General features: G+C 53.4%; 1 protein-coding gene across 2 annotated transcripts in view; it reads right to left on the bottom strand.

Moving 5' to 3' along the window:
• The window catches only part of ANXA6 (annexin A6), a 48,225-nt gene that overhangs the window by 13,011 nt on the left and 7,274 nt on the right, over positions 1-27,940 (bottom strand). For both annotated transcript variants that reach the window (XM_054568153.1, XM_054568156.1), the window contains exons 2-18: positions 24,250-24,293; positions 19,437-19,527; positions 18,702-18,796; positions 18,052-18,165; positions 16,972-17,062; positions 15,404-15,483; positions 13,609-13,665; positions 12,696-12,789; positions 12,173-12,268; positions 11,570-11,628; positions 10,047-10,169; positions 8,644-8,702; positions 7,303-7,381; positions 5,356-5,437; positions 3,945-4,039; positions 3,185-3,298; positions 217-307 (exon numbers count right to left, since the gene is read on the bottom strand). In XM_054568153.1, the coding sequence (XP_054424128.1) occupies positions 217-307; positions 3,185-3,298; positions 3,945-4,039; positions 5,356-5,437; positions 7,303-7,381; positions 8,644-8,702; positions 10,047-10,169; positions 11,570-11,628; positions 12,173-12,268; positions 12,696-12,789; positions 13,609-13,665; positions 15,404-15,483; positions 16,972-17,062; positions 18,052-18,165; positions 18,702-18,796; positions 19,437-19,527; positions 24,250-24,267 (1,438 nt within the window). In that variant the 5' untranslated portion in view covers positions 24,268-24,293. The remainder of the gene's footprint in view (positions 1-216; positions 308-3,184; positions 3,299-3,944; positions 4,040-5,355; positions 5,438-7,302; positions 7,382-8,643; positions 8,703-10,046; positions 10,170-11,569; positions 11,629-12,172; positions 12,269-12,695; positions 12,790-13,608; positions 13,666-15,403; positions 15,484-16,971; positions 17,063-18,051; positions 18,166-18,701; positions 18,797-19,436; positions 19,528-24,249; positions 24,294-27,940) is intronic.

Here is a 27,940-nt window from a genome sequence, read left to right as displayed (position 1 = left end):
CGCTCCCAGACAAACTCTCTTCTATCTCCAGCCCTTTGCCAGGCTGGGACTCTGTCTGGGGTGCCCCTTTTCCCAGACACAGGGCTGGGATCGCCCAGGCACTTATCAAAGCCTCATGGCCCGAGAGCTGCAGGCGAGGCTGGAAGCTGGGGGACCTAACTGTTCGCTCACCCGCGTCCCAGTGGGGCTGGGCCCCAGGCCTTCCCGCGGACTCACCTTCCTTATAGGCTTCATTGATGGCCTGGATTTCAGCGTTGGTCCGCGTGGCTAGGATTTCGATGAGAGCCTTTTCATCGGTGCCGGCTCCCTAGAAGGTCAAGGCAGAGCTTCTGATGACAGCCCTGGCCCGCGTGCCCCAAGAAACCACCCAGGAGGGGAACACTCAGGCCACCAAGCCCTCCTGGATCATCTCCTCCTGCCCGGATGAGGCCCCCAGACCACAGACCATGGTCCAAGCAAGGCCACACATGCCGGCTTGTTAAGACTTCTGGAACGTCCCACAAAAACGGCTTTGGACCAAAAATTAAAAAGAAAAGAACACATGGTCTATGCGTACGCATCAGAACTACATTTATACCTCACTGCATTAAAAAGAGCAGAGGACACGCGTCACAGCCTCAATGACTGTGGTCTCTGGGTGGGTGAGGGGTCACGGATGATTTCTATTTTCTTCTCTTGGGCTCTGTGCCTATTTTCTCAAGTTTTCACAGTGAACACATAGGATTTTGTCTGAAGAAAAAGTCTGGTGCTTGGAGGAAAAACTATGCTCTATTTGTTTATACTTGGCTGTGATGACTGAGCCACTAGGTCTTCTAGACTGAGGCAGCTTGGGGAACCCTCTACTCAGAGATCCCCACTTTGAGGGAGGTGGACAAGACTGACTGACTGACTCATTGGTAGGTTCAAATGTCTGTTAAATGTGCCTCTCACCATGCAAGCTGCTGGGGCTATGACTATAAGGACAGGGAAGCCGTGTTCTCTGTCCTGAGAGGCTACTGCCCAGTGGCCAGCTGGTCCCTGGGCTCTCTGCCCGGAAGCAGATTGAGGCTGATTGAGATCTTTAACAGCCTCTTCATTAAAAGCTGGCATGTGGTGAGAAGACAGCTTGTTCCTCAGAGTGTCCTGCGACCCAGCGTCCAGCCCCATCCTTCTCCTACTTCGACGTTTTTAAGTCATTTGCTTTTTTCATCTCGGAATTTCAAAAGGACAATAATCTCAACTTGCTTTGCCCAGGGAACGTCTGTTCTCCTCGAAATCCTTCAGAGACCAAGGCCCTTAGCGATTTTGAGGCAGGATATTGAAAGCTTGGAAAATTCCCCGGCAAGTGGAATGAGGGAAACCGAGACAAGATAGTTAAACAAGGCTGAGCAATTAACAGCCTGTGAACAAATTGCCAAGATCTTTACCTTCCCCAACCAAGGGCACTTAGGAGGAGGTGGTTTACACCTCTCCACCCTAGCCAGGGGGTGGGTAGTTTAAATCGCCCAAGCCAGGGAGATAGATAACAGAGACCTCAGTGCTAGCCAAACCCCAGATCAAGTCAGGGGAATAAACAACAAAAAAGCCAGTGAGAGCCAGACAAATCCAGGATAAAAGCAAGGCAGTGAAGCTGACTAGAGCGCAATCCCAAACTCCCTTTTATGCTCATTTTGATGCATCATGTTAAAGGACATGCCCAGAATGCTACTGAATAGTCTCTTGAGGATCTCCCCTGAGAGCTCCCCTAAAACTCTCACCTTTACAAAACCCAGTAAGAACCCTCAAGACAAAGGACCCAGGGCGCACTCTCTCAAGCATGCCCGCGGACCCCCTTTCCTCAAGTGTGTACTTTTGCTTGGTTTCGCCTAAACTGTAAGGGTCCCGATGAGACATGGAACCAGGGGAGCGGTGGTCTGCGGCAGCTTGTCCCGGGCTGACCCCCCAAACTTGCCTCTAAGGGCCCTCCTTTTGCCGCTGTAACTTCCTTTCCTGTGTCCACACAGCCCAGTCTAGACTCACTCCTGTTGCTGTGGTCTTGCCTCTTCTATCTTAAGCCCTTCCCTTATTCCACTGTCCCCAGTTTTAATAAATGTACTCTCAAAATGACATGGACTTGTGTAGTGAAATCTTTCCTGCAAGAAGCCAAGAACCCACACATTCCAGACCATGCTAGGGCAGACCCGCCGAGGTCCTGGTCCCTTTCTGGGGATAATGTAATGCAGTTGTCAAGCCAAGCTCTAGAGCTAGACAGACTTGATCCAAATCCCAGCTCTGCCACTTCATAGCACTTTGACTGTAACCAAGCAACTTAACCTCTGAGCCTCAGTTCCCTCATCTGTAAAATGGGGACAAAAGAAAAGCCTTGCCTTGTGGGTCAATGAGACATGTCACTGGGCTAAAACATGTAGCCCAAGCTAGGTTACTGTACACTCTTACTGAAGGACAGTAGCCCCTGGCACAACTGGAGCCTTGGGAAGCAAAGCAGTCCCAGGAGCAGCGCGGCCAGGAAATAACACCCTTTCCTGCTAATTGCAGGGCCAGGTCTTCAGAGTTAAGTGCTTGTCATTCCTGTGACCCCGTTTCACCCTCCCCCACGTTTGGAGGGCAGGAATGACTATTCCCACTTTACACCTGAAAGCACACAGGATTGGAGATGTAAGTGGCCCAAAGGCACAAAGTACACATGTGGCAGGGCCAGAGTAGAATACACACTCCACCTGCTACTGCTGTTCCTTCCAGGTCCAACCTGCTTCCTCTCGCTGTTCCATGAGACCGCTCTGACCCCTCTGGTTACTGGGTATGTGACCCCAGTTGGATCAACCTCAGTAAAAGCCAAGACGTTGGCAGAAGTCCTGGGAGGAAGGAACTCTTCACCCTGGAGGTGCAAGCTGCTAGGAGGTACACAGGCCACCGTGCCACCACAGGGAGAAAGGCTGGCTGAGAGTGCGGAGCCGCAGGAAAGGAGAACCACCGTGGGGGAGAGACAAAAGTCCCCGTAACATGTTTTTCAACCCTGGATTCAGCCATGTCTAACACCAGACAGAGTCCTGTACTCTTCAGTTACAGGAGGCGCCGTTCCCTTCTGAGTTTAGGACAGCTTGAATTGAGTGTTGAAGGGGCTCTCCCAAGGAGTTACAGCCAGCCCATCTAGACCCTGAGGAGCACCTGCAGACCAGACCCCAGCCATGTGGTGCCCGCACTGTACCTCCATGGCCTTCTTTAACTGCTTGGCATCATAATGGTCCGGGGGCATCATCAGCCCCAGAATCAGCCTCGCCAGGTCTCCAGAGAGCTCAGACTTTAGGTCAGCCATCAAGTCCTGCAAAGGGCAGAGCCAAAGTCACACCAACATCAGCACTTGCCCACACGTGACCCGGGTTGGGGAGGATATATGGACTGAGGAACCAGGGGCTCCACGTGGATGCAGGGAATGGTAGGAGCCAGCCTGTCTTTGCTGATGTTGGGTTTACAGTTTAGAGGAAGCCAAAATGGCTGGGAGAGAGGAAGGCCTTCTCTCCTTGTAGGCAGCAGACAGGGGAGGAAAGGGCCGTGCCATTTCAACCTTGGGGGAAACTTGTCAGCTGAATATTTGGCGCCACTAAGGCACAGTGATGACTGACGCTCAGCCTTGAGGCCTTGAAGCCTCTCTGTGCAGGGGGACCTGGGGGGCGCCCAAAGCACTGTGTGAAAACAATTCACATCCTTGATCTCACCCCAAGCTGAGCCTCCAGCAATGCCGAGCCATTCACACAGGTGTTGCTGATCACAGGGACTGGGGGAGTGGGGGGGACGTGTCTGCAGACAGCCCACACCCAATAATGGAGACACTCTCGGAACACGTGACCACGTGGGGGCCCGCTGCCGGGAAGACCCAGCTGCCCCACTGTGCAGAGCTGGCTGTGACAGGCCAAGCTCCCTTCGGGGAGTGCGGATGCAGGGCCCGGTGCCCAGGCGGAGTCCCTTACCCGGCCGAAGTGAGACTTGAAGGTCTGCCGAATCTGTTGCCGCTGGGCGTTGCTGCGATGCGTGATGATGTCGATGATGGTGTCCTCATCAGTTCCTAAGTCACCAAAGCCACATGGCTCAGGGGCAGGCCTGTGGCCCAGCTTCCCCCCAAGCCCCTCAAAGATGGGCCCTGTCAATCTTTGTCAGAGTAGAAGCCTGGCTAGGCAGCCATGCGCTCCCAGGCTCCTCAAGGAGCGCTGCCTCCGGCCCCAGCCACTGATGTCCCCCGGACTCCGCCCAGCGCTGCCTTCTGTCGTGTTGCTGGAGCAGCGAGCACTGGGCCGAGAGTCAGGGCCTCGGAGTTCTCTTCCTAGCTCTGGGGATGGCTGAGGACATCCTGTCCGCTTCCTGGGTCTCAGTTTCCACACCTGTAACATGACTGAAGTCCTGCTGGGCACCCTATGTCCTTTCTCTTCAGGTCCCTGAAAGCTGGACCCCAAATCCTTCTCACCACAGCAGGTGGACTCTGAAAGGCACTGGAATACCACTTCCCGCCTCTCGGAATAATGCCATTGGCTTCAGACCTGGCACAGGACTCTATCTTTCAAAAGCATTTTTATCCCTGTTATCTTTGCATCCTAGCTATGCTCAGCAGATGCTATCATTCCCAAGAGACAAATAAAAATGAGTCCCAAAGAGTAAGGGATTTAACCCTAGGTCCCAGGGAGATGCTCTTGGACAGAAGGGGCAGGGGATGGAGAAAGGGCACTGGAAGCCCAACCCTAGATATTCTGTCCCCAGTGGCCTTTGCATTCGTCCACAGCACCGTTCTCCCACCGGGCAAACGGAAGCCTGGAAGTGGGTGGCCACCAGGGGGCGCTCCCATCTGAGAATCAGGACTTGGATTAGCAGGGGTGTCCAACCTGTGGCCCAACACAAAATTGTAAATTTACTTAAAACCTCTCTTTTGCTCACCAGTTCTTGTGAATGTTTGTGTATTTAATGTGTGGCCCAAGACAACTCTTCTTCCAGTGTGGCCCAGGGACGCCAAAAGGTTGGGACACCCCTCGTGCAGGCTCCACTTCCCGTATTTCACACAGGAGAAAATTGAGACTCGGGCGCTGAAGGGTTTGCTCAAAGGCACACAGTTGGTGGCAAGGCCAGGGCAAGAACCCAGGCCTTTTGACCCAATACTTTCACCTGCACTAAGATGTTGCTCCTGAGGAGCTGGGGACACCCTGGTCTCTGGGAAGGGATTGTGCCAAGTCCCTCACAAACCCCTCCCCCCCTCCTCCCTGCACTCAGGGAGCCAGGAGCCTCCTCAGGAGGGTGGAGACTCAGGGGCCCTAGTGTGAGCCCTCTGCTCGTGCCCTGGCCCGCCCCACTGTGAAACCCCAGAGGCCACCACGGCTCCTTTCATGTCTCCCTTACCAAGTCCCTTCATGGCTTTCCTTAGCGCTTTGGCATCTGCGTCAGGGTTGAAGTCATTGGCTGGACGCACAGTTCCATTCAGCTGCAAGAAGCAGAAATAGACTCAGCAGGTGTCTGGAGGCCCCCCGGGGGGCCAGGCCAAGAGAGGAGCATGCGAGGGAGGGGGGAGGCTGTCCCCAGAGCTCCAAACCAAGCAGCTTGAGGGGGGAAGAGGCAGAGGTGAAGGCATAGCAGACAGACCCGTGCCCTAGAACTGAGGAGGAGAGAGAGAGACAGACCTAGCACACGTGCTGGGCAAGGGAAAAGTGGCCAGGCTCCTGCCCCAGAGTCAGCTCTGTCCTAGCTCCACTGGGGCCTCCCTAGTCCCTCAGAATCTTGTCCTGTCCCCAAGACCCTCTTGCCTCTTAAAGAGCCACTCCCCCCGAAAAGGCAAGATTAATGTTCTGAAATACTAGGACAGGGTTTCCCAAGTTTTAATCACTCCTGAATGGCCTTCAGTATGTTTTTCATATTTGCATATACCCTATTAATATTTTTACTTAATTCAACCTCTTTTCTGTTTTACTTAAATGCATTCATTTTGAAATACATTTTTTAAAGGTTTATTTTATTCTCATTGGAGGGAGAGGGGGAGAGAGAGAGACATAGATTGGGTGCCTCCTCAAGGCACGGCCCTGGCACGTGCCCTGACCAGGAGTCAAACCCGCAGCCTTTTGGTTACGGGACAACGCTCCACCCAACTGAGTCATGCTGGCCAGGGCGACTTTGAAATACATTCAAATACTCCTCAAAGGCAAGACTTTTTGTCCCTTTTGTTCTTTGACATATCCTTCAACAGTGCCCAACAGAGTCAACACTTAAAAAATACTTGTTAAATTAATGAATGAATGAAATAATTTTATATCACTATCATAAACAGGAACTTGGTGTCATGTTCCATAAACAGACAAGAATAACCCATGAAAGTAAATGTAATACAAACAACAACAAAAAAACCCATGTTGTCCAATACGTATCCCCACATTTAATCAAGATGCTGGTCTTGCCAAAAGCAAAAACCCTGAACTTGAAACTGGCTGTCTCAGCTCTCTGACTCTGTGGAAAAGGAAAATCAGCATATGTGACAGACATGTGGCACTAAACTGGGACTCTCTCATTGACATTATCAGAAAGACTGAAGAGACTGAAAAGGAGGAGCTTTCTCACCACGTGAGGTTCAATGTTATTTAATGGAGGTTAGCCATGGAGGTCCCCCTCCCCCAAACTAACGTCTGATATAAGTTAAGATCGTATGTTGTGACAGTTCTTGCCTTACAATTTGGGAAACACTGTCCTAAGACATCAGAGCTGAAGAGTCCTTCAAGGGCACCGAGACGGCCACGTCTAACACCCTTGTTTTAAAGATGGAGACAGAGGCTCAGGGAGAAGCCGGGGCCTGCCTAGTATCCAAGGTTCCAAAGATTTTTGGTGGACCAAGTGCTTCCAATCTCTGGAATGGTTTCTCCAAGCACTTCTGTGAAAACTTCCACTCTCACCCTTTGTGGAGTCTGGGTCTGAGGATGGTCAGGACAACCTTGAATCTTCCAGTGCCCCCCGGGTGCCCACCTGTCCTCAGCTTTCAGGCGTCCTAAGCCCAAGCATTGGACCTTGGCTTAGGCCAGGATGGGACAGGCGCCTAACGGAACCAGCCCGGTTAGTAGGGAGTGTGCCAGAACACTTCCCGGCGTGTTAGAAGTAAATGTAGGAAGCAGATGACCACCCTAGAGTGCCCACCCCCAAATCAGCACTCCGAGGAGGAAAGAAAGCTTCAGATGCGAGAACTAATGTCTCAGGCTGGCCACCAGGGGGCAGCTGGGGGCTAACCAGAACAGCAGGAAGGTGCAGGTGCGAGCAGAAGAGTGGAAGCTTGTGGTCAACAGGTCAAGCGGGAGGTGGGGAGCGTCTGACCTCTACTCGGGCCACTGCACTAAGCTCCCACATCTGATAGGCCACCTGCGCTGCTTCCGGGAAGAACTGGCCAGCAGCACTGGAATGGAGGGGGTTGGGGAGAGGATGGGGGGAAAGTCACCGTTGGCACCATTCTACCCATACAACACACAAAACACACACGCGGACATGCATGCAAACACACACGCTTTAAGTAAACCTGTCCGCCTTCTCCCCAGCCTATGCCTCATCCATCCACCAGACCCCTCACTCCACTTTTCAGGGCCCTCCCTTGAGACCCCCGTGCAAGGCTGGCAGTGCCCAACAGCCTTCCTGGCCCTGGGTCCCAATCAGGACAGCATTTCTCCCATCCTTCAACCTCCCCTCTCTTCCCTGTAATTCGAGTGATTCCTGCCTGTTCCAGTCTCTCAAACAAGTAGGTGACCAGTTTATAGCCACACCACCTCTACAGCTCCCTCTGCAGGGCACCTGGGCATTACAGGCACTCAGCAAACGCTGAACTAACTCAGCCCCCGCGGCTCTTAACCAAAGCGGTACCAGGAGGTCCTGTAGCCCTTACTTAACTGGATCCTCAGAAGCCCCAGAAGGGAAATCTCAGTACCTATAGTCCCCCCCGGAGCACACAAATCTGGCCAAGTCGTGCTCCAATGGCTCCCACTACCCCAAGGAGAAGGTCATTTGACAGGAAGAGGCCCCCAGGCCCTGCTCCCCGCTGGCCTCATCTTTGTTCCCAGCATCCTACAAAAGCGCGACCTCAGTTACACCAACGAACCAGGACCTTTCCTCCACCCCACACACTCTTCCCCAGACCCTGTCTCCACCGCCAGCTGCCTCTGCTTCCTTCTTGGGTCTCAGCCTCATTATCTTCGGGAGCCTCCCCCAGTCTGGGCGATGCACCTCTAAGTGCTGTCATAGGCTCGTGTTCCTTCCCCACCACAGGACTGCCCCGTATCTATGGCCAGTGTGCCTTCCTCGGCTGTAGACATCACGGGTGCTTCCCATGGAGGTGCTTAGCACAAACATGCTGAGTCATGAGTAGGGAGAGCAGGCGTCTGTGCTTTTGCCATTGAATGAATGATGAAACTGAGAAGCAGCTATGAAGTAGCAGGCCCTGGCCCACACCCCCAGACTGACTTTCCAAGTTCACAAGAGCAGACATCTCCAGGTACGAGAGACCACGTTCATGGTCACACACACGGAGACGTTCAGGCATTCGCCTGCGTGGAGCTCCTGCCTGGGAGGGATCCCCAAGCTCAGCAATCCACCCGTTAGGATGACGGCCAGGAGAGTCCTGGCCTGCCACCCTGCAAGGCCCCTCCCCCGGGCCCAGGAGCCACTTACTCGTCATCCCCCCCACACAGCTTCAGCAGAGCTTTCTTGTATTCGCCGGAGGTGTCATTCTGGGGAGAAGGAAAGAGAGAAAGGTTACCTCTCACCCAACCCTGGGGTCCTCTCAGACAAAGGGGGAAGGTTCTGAAGGGCTCCAAACAGGGGAAGGCTAAACATTTCTTCATAGTGGCCCTGACTTTCCTCCTGTCTAGGGGTGACTGAGACCACCAAAGAAGGGCGTGCTGGTAAGTATTTAACAAATGGGTCTCGGGAATAGGGGGGCGGCATGCGCGGAGAAAGCCCTGATTTGTAGCATTTGCCAATTTTTGTGGTGTAAATACAGGGTCCAGCACAAATAATTACTCTTTTTTATTACAACATCATAAGCAGGTAATTCTGTTACACAACAATAACACACTCAAGGACACCATATGACATTTTAGGTGAAATGTTCCAATTAAAACTATAAATGATTTCACCCATGTTATTACCCTACGACCACACCCAAGCAGGCCTTACTTCTGCCAGGCCCTGGGCTTCCAACAGACAATTGCAAGCTACCGATGTGATTTCACAGAATGTGAAGTTTAGAAGAGATGCTCACTGCTCTGCTTGCTGAGCCAGTGTGAGCCGGCCGCGACCACCAGATGACCCCCAGCCCAGCCTCCCCAAGGGAAAACAGTCCCTGAAAACAGGGCTCCGGGAACAGAAACATGGGGAAAGGCGAGAAATAAACAAATGGACATTTGATAGATGTGGCATATTCTGTATCCCTCCTGGAGCCTCATAATGGACCTAACATATTAAAAGCTATGAGAAGTTCTGAGATAAAGAAATTGGCTTATCTTTGCTTATTCTAGTCTTTTCCAAACACTTCCCCATGAAACCTTTTTGCACATAATGCTTATAAAATTCCTCTTTAGAAATATACTTTGGAGAACACAGCTTGAACTCAGAAAGCCTTATCCCATTCACCCTCAAAAAGAAGAAAAGAACCCCAAGTCTACATCTGTCTCTTGATCAAGTCTCAAGCTGGACACCCCGGAGTCACCAACTGGCCCAGGGCCAAGGGGTCCCGAATGAACTGATTTGTGTCCTTCAGGGTCGCCCCCTTCCTCCAGGAGACTGAATTCTCACCACCCTGGGGATGGAGCCCTCGTCTTGGATTCAGCCTGCGGGCCCCGCAGGGCCCAGCCCTGCCTTCCTCCGAAGAGGTGCCTCACGGGCCTCACCCCTCACAGGCACCGCCCAACACTTGCTTCTCTGCTGAATGGCCTTCAATTCCCTGAATGTGCCATGAGGCAGGGGCTCCTGGAGTTCCCAAGAGACTCCAGCTTTCTGGGACAGTCGTTCCCAAGCCCCGGGTCTCGGCAGAACGCCCTCGGGCCCTCTGCGTGTGCATCGGCTCCGCATACCTTGATCATGCTGTACAAGGACTTCTCATACTTGGTCCGGAATATCTCCCGAATATCCAGCATGTCCAGCTCACTGCGGGAGACCATGATGCGGATCAGGGTGTTGTCCCGAGTCCCCAGGCCCTGGAAGACAGGTGGGTTTGGGAGGACAGGGAGTTGAGAGGAGGCTGACAGCCCCCAGCTTATTGAAAATACAATTTTGCTAATAAAACGTTACAGTCAAGGACAAGAGAAGCAGAACATTGGCCGTTCCCTCCCTGTGCGTCCCTCCTGCTTTTATCCCCCCTCCCCCCTCACGTCACTCCCATCCTTGCCTCTCCTTATTTTACCTAGCTTTGTACCTCTAAGCAATACATTGTTTTGGCTTGCTCATTTTTATTTTTATTTTTTTAATTTTTGATTTTAGAAAGGAGGAGGGGGGAGAAAGACAGAAACATCAATTTGTTGTTCCACTGATTCACGTAATCATTGGCTGATCCCCATATGTGCCCTGACCAGGAAACAAGCCCGCAGCCTTGGGCCATGGGGATTAATGCTCCAACCAACTGAGCCACCGAGCCAGGGCGAGGTTTGCACATTTTGTATCTTTTTTTTTTTTTTAAATTGATTTGCAGGGGAGAGAGGTGGGGGAAGGAAGAGAGGGAAAAGGGGGAGGGGAGACAGACACACACGTAGGTTTATTTTTCCACTGCTTTATGCATTCGTTGTTGCTTCTCGTATGTGCCCTGACGGGAGACTGAACCTGCAACTTTGGTGTATCAGGACAATGCTCTAAACAACTTACCTGGCCAGGGCCCAGTTTGGATCTTTGTCACTAGGCCACTATGTATTTATTTTTCCTGCTACTCCTGATGGACACTTGAGTCTAGTGTCTTCCTAACACAGACAATACTGAGGTGACTGTTAGGACACCACACCAACCCCTTGCCAGGGTCAAGCTGCGGCCCCAAATCCGGCACCGGAGGACACAGGCTCAGCTACCGTCTGCCGCCTTTGTGGGGTGGCCACGCAGGGGCCTCGGGCCTAAGGCCTCTGGCAACAAACGCCCGTGTTCATTTACCCTGTGTGCTATGGAAATCTCTTCGGTTTCTCTGTGTCATGTACATAAAGTCCTGGGAAGCAGTGTTGTTGGCACGACCAGAGTGAAATCTCTGGGTCACAAGTGAGCGTGACGACTCTCAGCAGACAATGCCCAAGTGCTTTCCATTTACCTGTGTCCTCTCCATATCAACGTTTTGATTAATTGCTATTTTCTAAAAGTGTGGCCTCCGACCCACCTGGCTGCGTGGATTGGGTGCTGGCTGTCACAGGGCAGGTGTTTGGTGGGAGGCGTGACCAGGCAGCATCCCAGGCTCTGGAGCTCACCTGGGGCAAAGGGCCCTCACTCTGACCTGTGGCCCATCCTTGGAGGCTCCTTTTGGCCAGTGGACCACAAGGACATGCTCAAGAGTCCCCACAGTCCTGGAGGGGTAGGCGGGGACCCCCTTGCCCCCAGCCTTGTTCACATCAAACCCATCACGCACCTTCATGGCCTTGAAGAGCCTTTCAGCAAAATACTCCGGGACGCTCCGGATACACTTCACTGAGGAGAAGAAGAGAGAGTCATCCTGGCTGCCTCAGAAGGAAGACGGGGTGACCTGACCCCTTCTCTGCCTTTATGCCTTAGGGGCCTTCAAGTTCAAACCCAGGAAGAACCCCGGTTCCTGAGAACCTGCAGCCACAGAGCATCCCAGGTCTGTCCCCTTGTATCCCAAGCCCAGGGGATCAAGAAATCAGGAAATGGGCCTGTTGTCTGGGTCCTTTTACAAGATTAAGCCCTCAACACAGTTCCTGGCACACACTACATGCTCCACAAAGCCTGCTCTCCTGGTCATTATTTCCTGACCCCTGGTCCAAGGCTCCCTCCTCGTCCTACCACAGACATCAAAGGAGGGAGCAGGAGACACTCAGCACCTGAGGCTCGCCTCCCTGCCTCCCCAGCCTCAGCCAGCTGTTCTGGCCACACCTGTGGAGTTCGCTGCCCACCTGGCTCTCCCCTTTCCATCTCCATACCACGGAAATCCCCTTTTCTGTACTCAGCCCCTTGTTCCTGCACTGGGATCCCACAATGCAACAGCAGGACATACCCACAGCCAGCATCAGCTTCTCGAAGTCCCCGGACAGCTCCCCTCTGATGCTGACTTCGATGGGCTTCCCCGTGGTCTTCAGGTACTCATCGAACACTGAGTGAGACAGAGAGTCGGGAATGTCGGGAATGTCCCCACGGCACTGAGGACAATCAGGGACATCGGAAGGGGAGGGCGCAGTGGCCAGAGCGGGAGAGCCAACACGAAGGTAGGGCTGGTACTTTGGGAGGTGGCAGGGAGGTCATGTCATGCATATCGCCAGCCACTGCTGTCAGGCTGCGGGTGCTGTGATGGACTGTGTACACCTCATGCTCCAACATGAAGACAGGCTGGTATTTAGATGACAGGGCCAAGCACCCTGTTAATGACTTTGGTGAAGGGCCACATAAACCACTAATAAAATCGGGACTAGTTTAGGGTTGCTGCAGAAATAGCTGTCGTGCTCTACTAATAGAAAAGGAAAAGAGAATGGAATCCTTGGCACAACCCCAAGGGGGCAGCTGTAGGCTCTTCTGGTGCTTACCCAACCGAAGGTGCTGCTTGCTACGATTTCCCAAAATGTAAATGAACTGGGCTTCATCTGTTCCCCATTTCAGTTCCCCAGCCTCGTACAGGTCCTGAAGGGGAAAAGAGGGGACTAACTGAAAGAGGAAACCTCAAGGGATAGGAATCACTGACCATGCTACTCAGAGTTGATGCTAAATCCCTGAACACGCCAGGAACTGGTCGCCTCAGGACCTTTGCACATACCTTTTACTCTTTCTTTCTGGGAAAACTACTCAACCTCAAGTGCCAGATTAGATGTCCTATTTGTCCTCAAAGCACTTCTTGATGCTCCCAGACAGAGCTCCGTTCCCCTCCCCCCTCTATCTTCTAGGATCCTATAGCTTTCCGTTTGTTTATAGCTTTGACCCATTGTATAATACAATGATTTCTTCGTAAATCATTCAGACATGGACTCCTCCAGGACAGGGACTGTGTCTCAGCATTCTCTGCATCTGCCCCTGCAGTGTTCCTGGTACACAGTGGGGCTGAAAACACCCAGAAGGTACAGTGTATCCAGGGAGAAGGTGTTCATGTGATTAATATAAGCCTGTCTCTCCCTGTACTGTCTGAGTTTGTTCATTAGTGACTCCCCAATGCTTGGCAGAGTGTCTGGCACACAGTAGGTGTTCAACAAATGTTAATTAACTGAATACATGAAAAAATGATGAAAGCTCCAAAATACATCTCATCAACTTTACCTCTGTTGTGTAGCTTGGAAGATAGCAGAAATCCTTTCTTTAGCAAAGCACCACAGAAGTGATGGCTGTGAGTCAGTCATTTCTGGTATTTAATGCAAATGACTTCGCCTCTAGCCCTTCCCCAGCCCCCAACCTTCCCCTCTCCCAGGGCTCCCTCGCTGAGCCTTGGGACCTCCATTGGGGCTTGTTTACCTTCACATCCTGTTGCACCAAGTCCTCGCTCACTACATCATCTTCCTCCCTGGTGCCCTGGGCAGAGAGACAGGGACATGTGGTTCCAATACCTGAGCCAGGGGAAGACCTGGGTGCCAGGTAGAGACAGGGAACACTGGGAAAACTGTGGTGGCCCGTAAGTGTCCAGGAGCAGTGACTAACAGCAGCCACTGCCATCAAGACTGCAACATCTATCTTGTCCGGAATCATAGTCCCTCCCACCGGCTTTTCCCTTCATGCTTGGAGCTGGGGCCAAATGGGAGTGTCCTTCCAGGTGCCCCCATCCCAGAGGAAGCCAGAACCTAATACTGAGAACATCTCTTGAGGGCAGGGCCCCTGCCACAAGTCCTGGCATGGCTCCCGATGCCCCCGACAATATCACAAGCCCTGCCCCCGTGTGTGTTCTAGTAGAGGCTCCCATACCTTAACCCCAAGAATTCACCAATCAGGATCTGAGCCCATAAGCTGTGAAGGCACCAAATCCCATTGGTACTCGTTGCTCCACCCAGGCCTTCTGCCCCACGTGACAGAGGAGGACTCTTCTGGGGGACAGGGGACAACCCTACTGGGCTGGTTGGTTATGTGGGCAGAGGTCAAACTATGCTTATTTCCTCTTCCCCCTGTACTGTGCCTCTCAGAATCTCAAACCCTTGGTTCTCTTTGGGACTGGGCCCAAGCAGACAGAGCCGCGGGCTTACACTCTGTGCTGTGCCACCGCCCCGTTGGCACCCGATGTTGTCAGAGCAACATCCTGGACTCTAAGGTACAAGCTGGAACTCTCCAGAACATGCCCTTTCAAAATGGGAGCAAAGGTCATGCTTTCCTACTCCTGAAATTTTTGATAATTCCCCAGCTGCTTAATATGGGCTGTGGATTGTCATGGTAATAGCAGGAGAGCTGGTATAAAATGGGGAGGGGGAGGAAGTGACAGAAGCAAAGAGGTGGCTTAATTTACACTTGTATATAACGCTTCCTAAAGGTTTGGTCCTTGGAGCTGGGTTTGGGGCATCTCGATGCCTGTCCTCACTGGGCTTGCGATCGGAGATGGCCATGTGGCTGGACAGGTACAGGTGAAATGGCAGCTGAGACCGACTCTCCAGCACGCCGAGTCATGCAAAAGCAGGCCTGCTGTTGCCAGGACTTGCAATTATTCAAAAGAACCCATAAATCTGGTTTTCTGACAAAATCTCTCTATTTGTAACTAAAAAACATTTAAAAAAAAAAACCCATTGTGTGGGAAAACGAAGGGATAAATCTCAACTCGGCAGGCTGAATTCAGCGGAGGACCCCAGCTTGCAGCCTCTTTACGGCCTGTTTTAGGTGCTGCTTTCGGGGGCGGGAGGAGCAGACGTGCAGGCAGCCCCAGGAATGCGCAGCCCTGGCTGGGGAAGCGGTGGCAGGAGGGAGGCCTGGAGAGCGCAGGGGTGCGTGTGGGGAGAGGAGAGAGGTCCCGGGAGAGGCCACTCCTGGGCACAAGGGAGAGGGGTGTGTGCAAAGGCGAATGTGGGGTCACCTGCCTACGCAAACCAGGGTAACAGAGCAGACACCTGGACACTCAAATTCTACACCCGGTGAGCCAGAGAGAAACCATCTCAAATTCAAGGATAAAATGGGCAGAAGGGAAGGGAGTGGCCACAGTCTATGAAGACTTACACCCAAGGAGCCACCAAGAAGCCCCTCACAGGCTACCGGGTCTGTGGGGACAGGGAGGTGCCCACGGCCCTCTGCCTGCGTGCCGGTCGAGAGCTCCAGGAAGGGCCCCAAGTGAACCAACCTGGAGCAGGACCACGAGCATCTTCTGGAAGTGGCCAGACGTGTCGCCAATGATGTCAGCCTCCAGGTCTCGCTCGTAGGCTGCAAGGTCAGAACACAAGCTCTAGTTCCGTACCCAGGAGACCCCGGGGACCCAGGAGGAAGGTCCCTGCTGGCCCCAAAGAATCAGATATTGCTCACAGATCCCATAACTCAGTCCCCAGGACCGGCATGGCAAGACCCAGGGTGTGTTTTCAGAGTTCCTGGCACTGATCCATGATGGGATGCAATGGAATCTGTCCACTTCTCTGTCCTCACCTGTGCCACCCTCCCCCGGGACCATCGTCACTCCCCATGGACAGCAGCTACAGCCTTCTGACCCTTCCCTCCGCGTCTGCTCTCCCTCCCTCTCCAATCCACAGCAACAAGGGCAACCACCCGAAAGCCCACATATGACCGGAGGCTCCCCTGCTTCCCACTGGACTTAGAATAAAACACGAGCTCTTCCTCTTGGCCTACAACGTCCTGCGCCCAGCCCTCCACAGCTCCAGCCTCACACTGGCTGCCAGGCTCATTTCTGCCCTGGGGCCTTTGGACCTGCTGGTCCTTCAGGCTGCCAGGATCTCCTCCCCACACTTCACTGTACTGGCTCCTTCTCATGTCCTCCCAACACAGGCTTTCCCTGACCACCTGCGCGAGGCAGGTCCTACCCAGTTAAAGTGTGATTCTTATCTCGTTTGTCTCCTTCATGACACAAGCACGTCATCATATTCGCCTGTTTATTGTTTGTATCCCACATTATCGCATTAGTCTACAAGCTCGGAGAGGCAGGGACTACACGGATTTTGCCTCGCACCGTACTCTGAGAACCTGGCACACTGCCCAGCACAGAACTGGTATTGGCTTGGCCAAAAAGTCCATTATGTTTTTTCTGTAAATTAAAAGACCCATTTTTCATTTTCACCAGTAACTTTATTGATTTGCATATTCTGAGTATGTCAGCTCTCTCCTGCTATTGACTTCTAGTGGGTAGAGGCCAGGGACGCTGTTAAACATTTTCCAATACATAAAACAGCCCCACAGCGAAGAATTATTTGGCCACAATGTCAGCAGTGCCAAGAAACTTAGCAAAACACTTTTGACACGTTCAATCAGTCATGGCACCTTCTTCATATACTGTACAAATCTTTTTTTGCATTTCAGTTGTGGTTTTACCCTTCTTGAAAAAATAAAGCATAACATTCCAAAAATGCTGCATATTTCCTTCCATCTTCAATATTAAAACAGATGCACAAAAATTCACCAATTCTGATTTTTTTTTTTAATGCACGCTGATATGACAGCTGTCATAATACAATCTAACAAAACTGTTTCGAATGAAGTTAAAGACTAGCACTACCAGAGCGACCGTACGGAAAAAATGTGACAGACTTTTTGGCCGGCTCCATACTTACTGGATGGACAGACAGTTAAACAGAGGAAAGGGAAGGAGGAAAGAAGGTGGCTGACTAGGTTCTTAGGTCTCCACCGTTGCAATCACCCCCCATTTCATATCTAAAAATCCTGAGCGGCCCCTCCTGCCCATCTCACCATCTTTGTACGCTGCCACCAGCTGGTGGATCTGCTCATTGGTCCGGGAAGCCAAGATCTCAATGAGGCATTTCTCGTCAGTGCCAATGCCCTGGAGGAAGAGGAGGGGCACACGAGTCAGGTAAGGGCTGGGATGGGAGGTGACCAGCCACAGGCTGGGATCCTGGGACAGCCAGAGCTACAAAATGCCCAGCATTTAGGGGGCTCCTACGGCAGCTCGTAAGCACCGATTGGGAAATACTGCCCCAAGAATCGAAAGCCATGGGTTCTAGTCCCACCTCTGCCTGTAGCCTGCTTTGTGACCTCTCATTAAGAAACTCTGTCTTTCTGGGTCTCAGCTTTCTCATCTGTAAAATGGAGAAGTTACTAGTTGTTCTATAACCTCACGGGGAGATGGAGAATGTAATGATCTCTCGCATCGCTAAGTTGATCAGTTTATGAAGTGACTTCATGTCTAATAGCTCATCCGAGACAAAGGTCACAGCACTTTATCCAGGGTAAAGTGCGAGGTACACCGAAGGGCTTCCGATCTCTCCTCCCTGCTTCCTTGGGAGGAACCTACCACCTCAAGCAGACTGAGCTGCTCCTCACATCTTGAACACCCTCTACAACCTCTCCTGCCACTTTTTTCTCCAGCCTGGAAGAACCTTCCCACTCTGATCAACCAAATCCTCTCCAGGCTTTTGGGCCCAACTGGATCCTCTCATCTTAAGCCACCCTGAGCCCAGGGCTTGCCCTTCTAACCTCCTTTAGTATCCCGCTGGCCTTTGGGTATTGGATACAGTTTGTCTCCATGTCCTTACATGCTGCCTCCTCAGGACTGGTAGCTGCTGGTGTGGGTGTCTGGGCCAAGGGACCCCTTTCATGGGGTCTGCCTCACCCTGACAGCTGTCCCACCTCTGTCCCCCTGAAGGAGACTGTGGTACCCCTCTGAGATAGGGCCTGTGCAAGCCGCCTCTTGAAGCAGGGCCCACCCACGCGTGAATGCAGGGCTCACGGAACACTTGCTGGAGAAGCCAGAATCTTCCCTTAACCACGCCCACACCCCCCCACATCCACCCACCCATCCACAGTTCTTACCGAGAGGGCATCTTTAATTTCTTTGGCATCACAGTAGGCAAGTGGCCTCATCAGACCCACAATCAGCCGTTCAAACTTCCCGGTCAGCTCATACTTCAAGTCTGCAATGAGGTCCTGACGGGGACAGGGGCAGGGGAGAGCAGTTATAAGAATTTTATTTAATGAGCACGTACTCTGTGTAGGCTCTGGGCTAAGTAATATTTAATTGTCATGCGTGGAGCTATGTGCTGTCATCAACCCAAAGAAGAAGCAGGCGTCAAGGGATCTGGGAACCTGCCCAAAGTCACGCAGCTAGTAAGGGGCGGTGCGTTCCAGCCCACAGCGTCCTACCTCTTCCCTCCCATTGTTCATTTACTTGTTTATTGTGTCTCTCTCCCAGGATCTGTGAGTCCACGGGGCTGACACCTCCCTCCCAGGCCTAGTTCACCCGCGTGGCCCTGACACCCGCACAGTGCCCAGCACACGGCAGGTGCTCTAGGCAGCTTGTGGCTGAATGGTCTCTGACTGAAGGGAAGAGACAAAGAGGCCAAAAGTGCCAGCCCAGTGGCTGACCTGGAATAAAACACACAGGAAAGACCCTGAAGGAACACATGGGTGAATGAAATCATTCCCCCAGCCCCCCAGCCCTGCCCCCTGGTTGCCACGGTTACCTTGCCATAGAGGGACTTGTAGCTCTGGCAGACCTCCTGCCTCTGCCTGTTGCTCCGGGACGTGATCAGCTCCAGTATGGCCTCCTTGTCGCTGCCTGGAAGAGGACAGGGCACCGTCACCCTACACCTTCTTGCTTCCAGGGAGCCCCCCAGGGCTGCTCCCTGCAGTCCTTGGCATTATCCTTCTACTCACGAGGTAGTGGCATCACAGAGGGGGATCTATGGGGACCTGTCGAGCCCCCACTAAGAGGGTTCATAGCCCCCGCAGTATGTGATCTCAGGGGGCCCGCCATTCAGCTCCTCATCACACAAATAAGGAAATTGAGGCCCGGATTGGGGGCAAGGACTCTCCCAAGGTCTCACAAGGAGTCTGGCTTAGAAAGGCTCAGGTGCCCGGACGGGGTTCTTTCAACAAAGAAAATAAAAGAGAAGAGTGAGAACCGAATTCCGGGCAGTGGCAACCCCCAGACGGTTATCAGCAGGACCTACAAGGAGGTTCCAGCCATAAGAGGAAGCAAGCGCCATTTCTCGAGTTGGGTGGCAGGTCTGTGGGGGAAGCTTTTATTATTGGTCTGGACTATTTCATTATGAAAACTTTAAAAAAGGAGACAAAACAATGAATGAGGGCATCTTACCATCTCACCCCCACCCCCAAAAGGGCTCTGGGATGTGCCCACATGGGGGGTTCCCCCAACCCCCTTCCTGTGACCCCACTCCCCGCGGCCGGGCACCCACCGATGCCCTTCATGGCGGAGTACAGCGCCTCGGCGTCCTGGCTGGGGTCGAAGTCAGGGAAGTCATGAATGGAGCCGCGGTACTTGGCGCCCTGGGCAGAAAAAGCAGAGCGTGAGCTGCTGACCCTGGCCCTGACCCTGGCCCAGAACAGGGCTCCCCGTCCCGACCCCAGGTCACACTCCCAACCCTGGCCCCAGGCGGAGTCCACGCCAAGCTGCAATCCCCTAAAATTGCGCGTTGACCACAGAAAGCCTGGGCCACAGCGGCGGCGGCTCTCCAGGTACCTCCTACCACCACCTGCCCCGAGGACGGTGCCTCTTCCCTGCCCGAGGGAGGGGGCTCAGCCAGGCCCACGGCCCTGCACCGCTTTCCCAGGACCCAGGAGAGAGAAAAGGCCAGGCTGCGTACAGGCATGGAGATGACCCCAGCAAGAGTAGCAAGAGCCCCTCCTATTTTTATGGCACTTTCAGACTTAAAAAGCCCTTTTGCCTCCATTGTGATTATTTTAGCAACTTGGAGAAGCACTTAAGACAATCTTCTTCACAGGAGCAAAGGAACCGAGCCCCAAGAAGGGAAGCCAGGTCACTGGAACCCAGCTCTCTGGCCTGCTCCCCTCTGCTCTCTGGCTCCAGAAGCCCCACAGCTGCCAGTTTCTGGGATGGGGGTCTTGGCCTGGATGGCCCAGAGCCACCCATAGTATCAAAGCCAAGACAACGCGCCGCCCCTCTGGGACCAGTAAACTGAGCTGTGAACTGGTATCTGAGGACAAGCTGGCTGGGTTCTCGGGGCAAAGGGGCAGGAGGCAGAGCTGGAGGATCTCAGACATGGAACCTGAATGCACAATAGGCTGGTTCACAGGAAAGTCTGATGTGGGTCAACTACAGGGCCCGAGAAGCATGGGGTCCAGGAGAGCGAGCGCGCAGAGCTGTGAGAGCCGAAGGTGCTGGGGTCCCAGGCCCTGAGTGCCCAGCTGGGGGGCAGGGCACTTGACCTGGGCCAGGTGTGATGTCACAAGCTACAGATTCAGGAAGAAGGCCCAACTCTGTCTTTCATAAGCTTCTGACCCAGTGGTGAAGAGAGACAAGCACACACATTAGCATAAAGCTTGTAGTAAATACCTAAGACAGAGGCAAAGCAATGTGGGGAAACAGCAGAGGTCAAGTCCAGCTGGGGGAGGGAACCAGGGAAGGCTTCGTGGAAGCGGTGGGGGTGGCCCACATAGACTGTGTCTTGGAGGAGGACGTGGACAGGCTGAAACATGCCTCCGATCAGCTCCTGAGTCTCCCAGTGCCCGCACTGTGGACCCAGCCAGGCACTTGGACGCTCTTTGGTTTACGTCTGCTGTTGCTGGCTCCTGTGAGGTATGCACGCGTGGGCGTAGGGTTGCTATTTAAAGTTCTGACAGGGCAGGTGACCAGAAAGGGACACGGTCCTCTTCCCGCCATCCGTGAATCCCTTGCAACCTGATCACAGCACTGGGCAGAGAGGGAATGAGTAACACATGCCAAATACTGGGAACAGAGAAGAGATACTCCCTCTAGAAAGCTCTGTGAGTGTTTGTCCTGCTCACTGATGTATTCCTAGCACAGGGCTGAGCACAAGACACTCACTCCACGCATGTTTCCTAGATGAATGGGTGCGTGAATGGATGATGACCAAGTATGTTCCGAGCAGACTGAAGACTTCCTGGAGGTGACATCTAAGCTGCGTCCTAAAGGGTGAGTAACAGCTGGCCCCAAGAGGGATGGGGGTGAGGGTGGCGTAGGGCTTCATACAGAGAAAACGGCACGGCAGAGGCCTGGAAGCAAGAGCGAGCAGCATTCAAGCAAGCCCAGATGCTTCAGTGCTCAGGGCAGTCGGCCAGTAGCGAACAAAGAGAAAACAGTAGCGTGTCCCCAGCATGAAAGGGCAGAGGTCTCCGCGACAGCCGCGAGCTGACCACCCTCTCCTGTTGCTACTCTCCCATCTCCACCTTCTCTCCCCCATACACTTGGGTGGTCAAGGCAGTGTTTGGGGCAGGGGCTGCATCCTGGGGGGAGGTAAGTCTAATGACGGACAGCAGGCTCAATCAAAATGTTCCCTTAGAGACAGGCTTAGCGAGCAGCAGGGCCAGTCTCCGCCGTGCGTCCTTGCACAACGATGGTAAAGTCTTCTGGGGGACTGCCAGCCACATTCGCTATCCCAGGACCCCACCGGATCACCGCCACTGGAAGAGGGGGACGCGGGGAGCTTCAGCCCTGGTCACATTTAGAGACACAGACAGTCCTTCAAATCATCCAGGCTCAGGTGTGCCACCATCGGTCACTGTCATACCACGCTAGTGAATTCTGCTTCTCCAAGTGCTACCTGTGCAGCTGTCCCCAGTTCTCCTCCGGCAGACAGGTTCCTGGCCTCAGGTGCCCACGGTCGAGGGGAGGGGAGAACAAAGGTGAAGGGACTTTCCACCTTGAAATATTCAGCAGGTCCTGATGCCAGCTGGTAAGCAGCCTGAACTCTGGGGCTCTGAGGTCTTGGGCTCCATCCAGGCGGCTGCTGGAGTAGGAGCCCCAGGGCCTCTCAAGAGCAGAAGTGGCATCACCCAGAGAGAAGGCTGCCAGCCAGAAGTCTGCCTGAGAGCTGCCTTGATCAGACCTGACCCAGGTCCTCGTCTCTGCACCTCTTGGAATTCCAGACACCAGCTCCTGGCCCCCTTGCCCTATCCTCAAAGTGCTCTTATGCTGACCATCACGTTCAAACCAGGCATGCTGTGTAATGGAGGCCACAGAGCCATCCCCCTGGGAAACCACACTATTTCTTCACGTCTTTGGGCTTCAAGTTCCCCTCTTCTGAACAGAAAGAGAGGGAGGATAGCAGTAGCACAATCATCACAGTAGAAGTAACTGGGGGCGATCTGGACCCGAGAAAAGAGGGAGCAGCTTGTTCTGCGCGTGTGCACATGTGTGTTGGCAAGGGGGCACACCAGCAGCAGAGCGAAGGTGCTAATAATTGGGAGCAGCAGACACAACCTTGCAAGACCTCTGTATGGCTCCTCTGCCTTTTGGCTAACATCAAGTGGGGAAGACGTTTGTCACACTCCTGTAGTATTGTCTTCTGCAACATCCTCCCCGCCCTAAGCCTTTGTCCTCCGAGCGTGCCAAATTACTGTCGCTGCCTGCACACACGCCACTCTCTCCCTCCAGGCCTCCTGCTCCAGCATCCCCTCTGCCTAGACATCTCCACCCCTCGTGTTTCTGGGCAGCTTCCCCAGGCAGTTGCCCCCGTTCCCTCCACCTGTGCGCCCCCAGAGCTCCTTTACAGCCCCTCCAGAGCATGAGACCCGCGCATGGGGGATTCCAACTCATCCCACTGGACCAGGGACCCCTGAGGCTCTGCTACCCTGGGACTCTCACTTGCAGGATGTCTACTGTCTCCTGACCCATGACAGGGACCAGGGGTCTGGAGCACTGGACGAGGAGTCCAAAGATCTGGGCCCTCGGTCCTGGCCCCTTTGATCTCCCAGGGCCTGGTCGGTCCACTTCAGCCACCCAGGACCTTGCAACTCGAATGCCGCTCAGGAAGTACTCAGAGAATGAGTACATATGGGAAATGGGGAACAGCAAAAGCTCTGCCCTGGGTCTTTGCCAATAACCACTAATACTGTCTCCTGCTGGTCACCCAGGCCACTTGGGTAAGGTATACTCCAGACGCTGTCAGGGCGGCCAAAGCTAGGACTCATTAGCGTGTACTGGTCCTGTTTTACATGGTACACTGTGCTCTTCGTTGGGTGGCAAGTCATGAAGACAGGGACAGAGTTTAGTTTTCACTGAACTCAATCACTTCGCAATGGAAACTGAGGCCCAGAGAGGGTAAGGAACTCAGCCAAGGTCACACAGTTTCTGTGTTAGTATGTCTGCGGCCAGAAGCTCTGTGATTGAAGTGAGGAACAAAAGGGGCCAAGTCGGGTGTCCCTGAGCTGTATTCTCCCTTTTCGATTCCATCGTTGCAATGACGACGTAGTGTGCATGTCTCTCTCTAAAGCCTGCAAACAGCGCGCCATCTCAGGCAAACTCTAGCACCATGACACCCAGCTCTCACCCAGGACAGAACCCAATCCTGGCCACACACAGGAGTAAATGCTCTGGTTACACCTCAAATTCTACTGCCCAGCCAAGTGGTCACACAGCATGAAAGACGGGGGTCTCCTAAGCCAGGGGAACTGAATTCCAAAAGCACATGACAGGGAAACTCCAGAGCAGAGAGGACCCTCCAGGGCTTCTGCCTGCCCAGGACCCATTTCCCTTCCTGGGGAAACCATTCTTGGGCCATGGAGTTCAGGTGCAACCAACTCCACTGTCTGGATCCAAGTTATCCAGGCCCAGCCAATGAGAACCAAACCTCTGACTTTCCCTGGAATCATGGGGAATAAATTACATTGTTTCCTCCCGGCTGACCAGGAAGCAGAATGAAGGCCTGGAGCTGCTGGTGACTAGTGTGCCAAACCAGGGAGGGGCTGGCTCAAGAATGAAGCCACTCAGAAGAATCCCAGTTCAGAGGCAGAATCCTGACACGATCAGTCTGGCCGCTGGATCCAGCCAGACCTGAAGGCCTGAGCTCCGCCGTCACGAGCACCAATCCACATTCCATCTGCTGTATGTTGCCATGAGCCACTCGTCTGAAAGAGCTGTGACTTGTAACAGGGGCGACAAAGCCTGCAAACCTCTCCTGCTCCTCTCAAGCTGAAGGTACCAGGTATCTGTGCGGCGCACCGAGTGACTCTGGGAGCGCAGGCCCGTGGAGGCAGAGCCCAGCTCTCAGGAGGGGAGAGGCTCCTTACCTGTGCTGGCTTGGCCATGGTCTCAGGTTCTGCAGCAGACAACACTGTGGAGAAGAAAGAGACCCCATGAGACTCCTTTGCACTCTGTTCCCCTCCGTTCTTTCCCCCAAACTTGCTCACCCTCCTTCCTCCCAAGGGAGAATACATTCCTTCAGCTCTTTTCCAGCTGCCTCCAGCCTTTCAGGTTAAATGACGCCCCCAAACCTGGCTCAGGGCCAGAGGAGTTCTTCAGAGGACAATGGCTAGACTAGCCGGTGTCCAGGCACTCACACCAGATAGGAAAGGGACTTGAAACCCCAGGGGAGAGAGGCCACGACCGCTGACCGCGCGACTCTTCCAGGCCCGGCAGAGCACCTTCCCAGGTAAGGTTTTGCTCAGTCCTCACAGCGACCCTTCCCAATGGCAGACGCCCCTTCCTTAAAGAGGAGGACACTGAGGAGGGGTGCTGCTCGGGGAGGCTAAATAATTCGATCAAGGTCACACAACTTAGAATCAAATTCAACAAAGTCCAGATTCCAGAAAGTCCATGCCACCTGCACCGTGGCTGCTCTCTTTCCAAGTCATCGGTTCCAGAACCCAGGGCTTGGCGGTCTGCACATGAGAAGACTCGGGGGGCTCCCGGTCACCTGCTGCAACATCTGAAGGGCTATGGGTCCTGTATCAGCCGATAAGCACTTCCTTAGCGTCCACTGTGATAAGGCACTGCTCTCGGCACTGAGGATACAGCAGCAAGGACAAGCGTTTCCAATCCTGCTCTTCTGGAGCTTACTCCGTAATGGGGAGGACTACACATGCATGTGATAAAAACTAGGGAGAGCAAGCAGAGAAAGCTTGGTCGGGAGAGAGCGACAGCGGTCAGGGGTCTCATGGGCCATGTGGATCCCCGGATGCAGTGTGGCCAAGGAGCTCGGTGTGGCTGATGACAGGGCAGCAGGAAATGGGGACAGGGATTCCAGGAGGACGTGGGGTCAGGGGACCCATGCCTGAGGCCACTGTGAAGACTTGGGAATTTTTTCTGATGAAACAGTCATGGTGGGGGCGGCGGGGGGGCCGCTTTGTAAAATAGATGATTGTCTAACCACTACGCTGCACACCTGAAACTAATACAAAGTAATACGGAATGGCAACTGTAATTGAAAAATAAAGTTAAAAAAGAAACCAAGGTGTATTACCTTAAAAGAAGTGAAAAGAGGACGTAGCTGGTTTGGAAAGGGGAAGGAAAGGGAGAAGGGGCTGGGCTAATGAGCTCCCCAGCAGGGAGGCAAAGATGGAAGTGAGACAATCTTTTCAAAATGAGAGAAAGGAAAACCAGTACTTTCCATTTTATGGAAATTATTTTTTTTTAATCTTCACCCAAGGACATGTTTATTGATTTTAGAGAGAGTGGAAGGAAGGGAGAGAGAGGGGGAGAGAAACATGGATTTGAGAGAGAAACATCAATTGGTTGCCTCCCGTACAGGCCCCCGACCAGGAATCAAGCCTCAAACCCAAAACCTAGGTATGTGCCCCAACTGGGAATCGAACCCTCAACCTTTTGGTGTACAGGACGCCGCTCCAACCATCTAAGCCACCCGCCCGGGGCTATATTGCTTTTTAAAAGTATGACTAACAAACAACTCTATCCGACAGACGCAGTAAGGCCAATGAGGAGCTGAGCTGGGGGAAGGGGTGGACACCAAGGGGACATTCCGGCTCCGCGCCTTTCTGTTCTGCACATCACCTCCACCCCCTTCAAAAGAAGCCCAACCTCAGTCCGTAATCCTGCTCTGATTGGGCGTCCCTGGAGACAGAGTGACACAATGGCGGAACACAGGTTTTGGAGTCACACAGACAAAACTTGGATTCAAGTCCACTTTGTCACGCATTAGCTATGTGACTTTGGGCATATTACTCGTGTCTGAGTTCCAGGTTCTTCAAGTACAAAACTGGGGCCAGGAAGCTCTGTTCCCTGTAGATGGTAGCATTCACTGTACTACTGGGACGCTCTGAGGACAGGTTCTGTCATGCTTGCTCACAGGTCCGCGCTGCCTGCCTATGAGTTCCTCAAACTACAGTAGCAGACAGACACGAGACGGGGTTGGGAGCGAAGAGCAGAGGATAGAGATCTGCTTGTAAACACACTGCTGTTTCCCTGACAACCAGGGGCCCCTTGGTAAAAAAAGCATGTTGCTCTCCCCAGGAAATGTAAATCTCCCTCCCCCACCCCCACGCAGGAGGCGGGGCCCCATCCACCCCAGGGTCTGACCCACCTCAGAATTCCCCGGGGCCTGGGGAAAGCACGGGTAAAGAAGCCCCAAGGCCAGCAGAGAAACAGAGACTAAGGAGGCCCATGGCCTGTCACCTGCAACTCCAGCCTGGAAGCATTTTCTTTTGGCCTTGGTGATGGAAACTTCGGCAGCTGGCTGCAGCCCAGGCCAGTCTGGACCACAGCGCCTCTCCTAGGAGCGCCTGCTCCGAGGAGGGGCCTCCACGTCTTTGGGAAAACACTCTCAGCTCTGAGAGCTGTTTCTGTGCATGTCCTGTGAGCATGCATCTTGTGTGTACGTGGGAGCGCAAAGCTTCTTCCGGAACTAGAGGTTCAGATTGCAGTTCGGGGGGCCCATCGCCAGCAGCCCCTCCTCGGAGGGCTCAGGGACACTCTGGAGCTAAGGGTGGAGGCGCCGTCTACCCCAGCTTTACAAGGGGCTCTGCTTCTTCCCGGAACAACCCCAACTGTACTTCCCAATTGGATGAATCAATGTTTTACATGCAACGTTTCAGAAACCCAGAGGGCCCCTAACGATCCACTACTCTGAGCCCCTCGTTTCTAGAGGGAGGATAAGTGACTGGCCAGGATGCAGACAACAGCCAACGTCTCCGCCTCCCAGTCCTAAGTCCTAACAAAGCATCCACACAGGCCTGAGCCCTGGCTGCAAGGAGACATTAGGAAGAGGCCACAGGGAAAGACCCAGGTTCTTGTTCCCAGTCTGCCTGTAAACTCAGACAAGCCAGGTTCCCCTCTGGACTTTAGCTTCTTCATCTGTAAAATGGAGTATGATCACCGCATCTTTGGGAAAATCCGGGTTGGATGTGAGAGGCCTTTATAGTTTTTTACCAGGAAACTTCATAGCAACATCTCAAGAGTATCGGTCCTGCGAGGGTTCTCCCGCAGGCCACAGGATTCCTCTCTAGCACGGCCCCACCTCCACAGGCAAGTTTCATCATCTTGGTTGAAAAAGTTTCTCAAAACTGACAGGTACAGCCCCTCTAGACCTCAACCTCTCTCCTCCTAAGAATCCTGAATCTCTTCTGATCTGGCTGTCCAAGAGAGCTCCTCCTGGCTGATCATTCCAGAAATCCATTCAAGAGGAGCAGCCTGGTGGCTCTGTGCTGCTCTGGCCCCACCTGCCTTAGTCCTTCAGCCTGCAAACAATCATGTTTCCTTCCTTCCTCTTTGGGAGCTCGGGACTGCCTCTATGAAGAATGTTCTGGGGTAGAAAATCCATCAGAGCTGGCAGGGCCTGTGGCTCGCTGCTGCCTAACCGCAGAGCGGGGCAAACAGACAGCTGCGTTCTAGCAGGCAGTTAGACAGACGTGAGCAGAGCAAGGACTATGAGCCGGGTACAGAAGATCAGTAAGGCAGAAAGCCCCGGGTGCCTAGCAACGGGGAGAACTGAGAAAACAAGGCCCTCGCCCCCAGGGTAACCTGACC

This window comes from Pteronotus mesoamericanus, unplaced genomic scaffold (genome assembly GCF_021234165.1).
Source record: "Pteronotus mesoamericanus isolate MK-2021 breed Mesoamerican mustached bat unplaced genomic scaffold, CSHL_Meso_final contig_2, whole genome shotgun sequence".
In the NCBI taxonomy this organism is placed as follows: Eukaryota; Metazoa; Chordata; class Mammalia; order Chiroptera; family Mormoopidae; genus Pteronotus; species Pteronotus mesoamericanus.
This window is presented reverse-complemented; position numbering and strand designations above follow the sequence as displayed.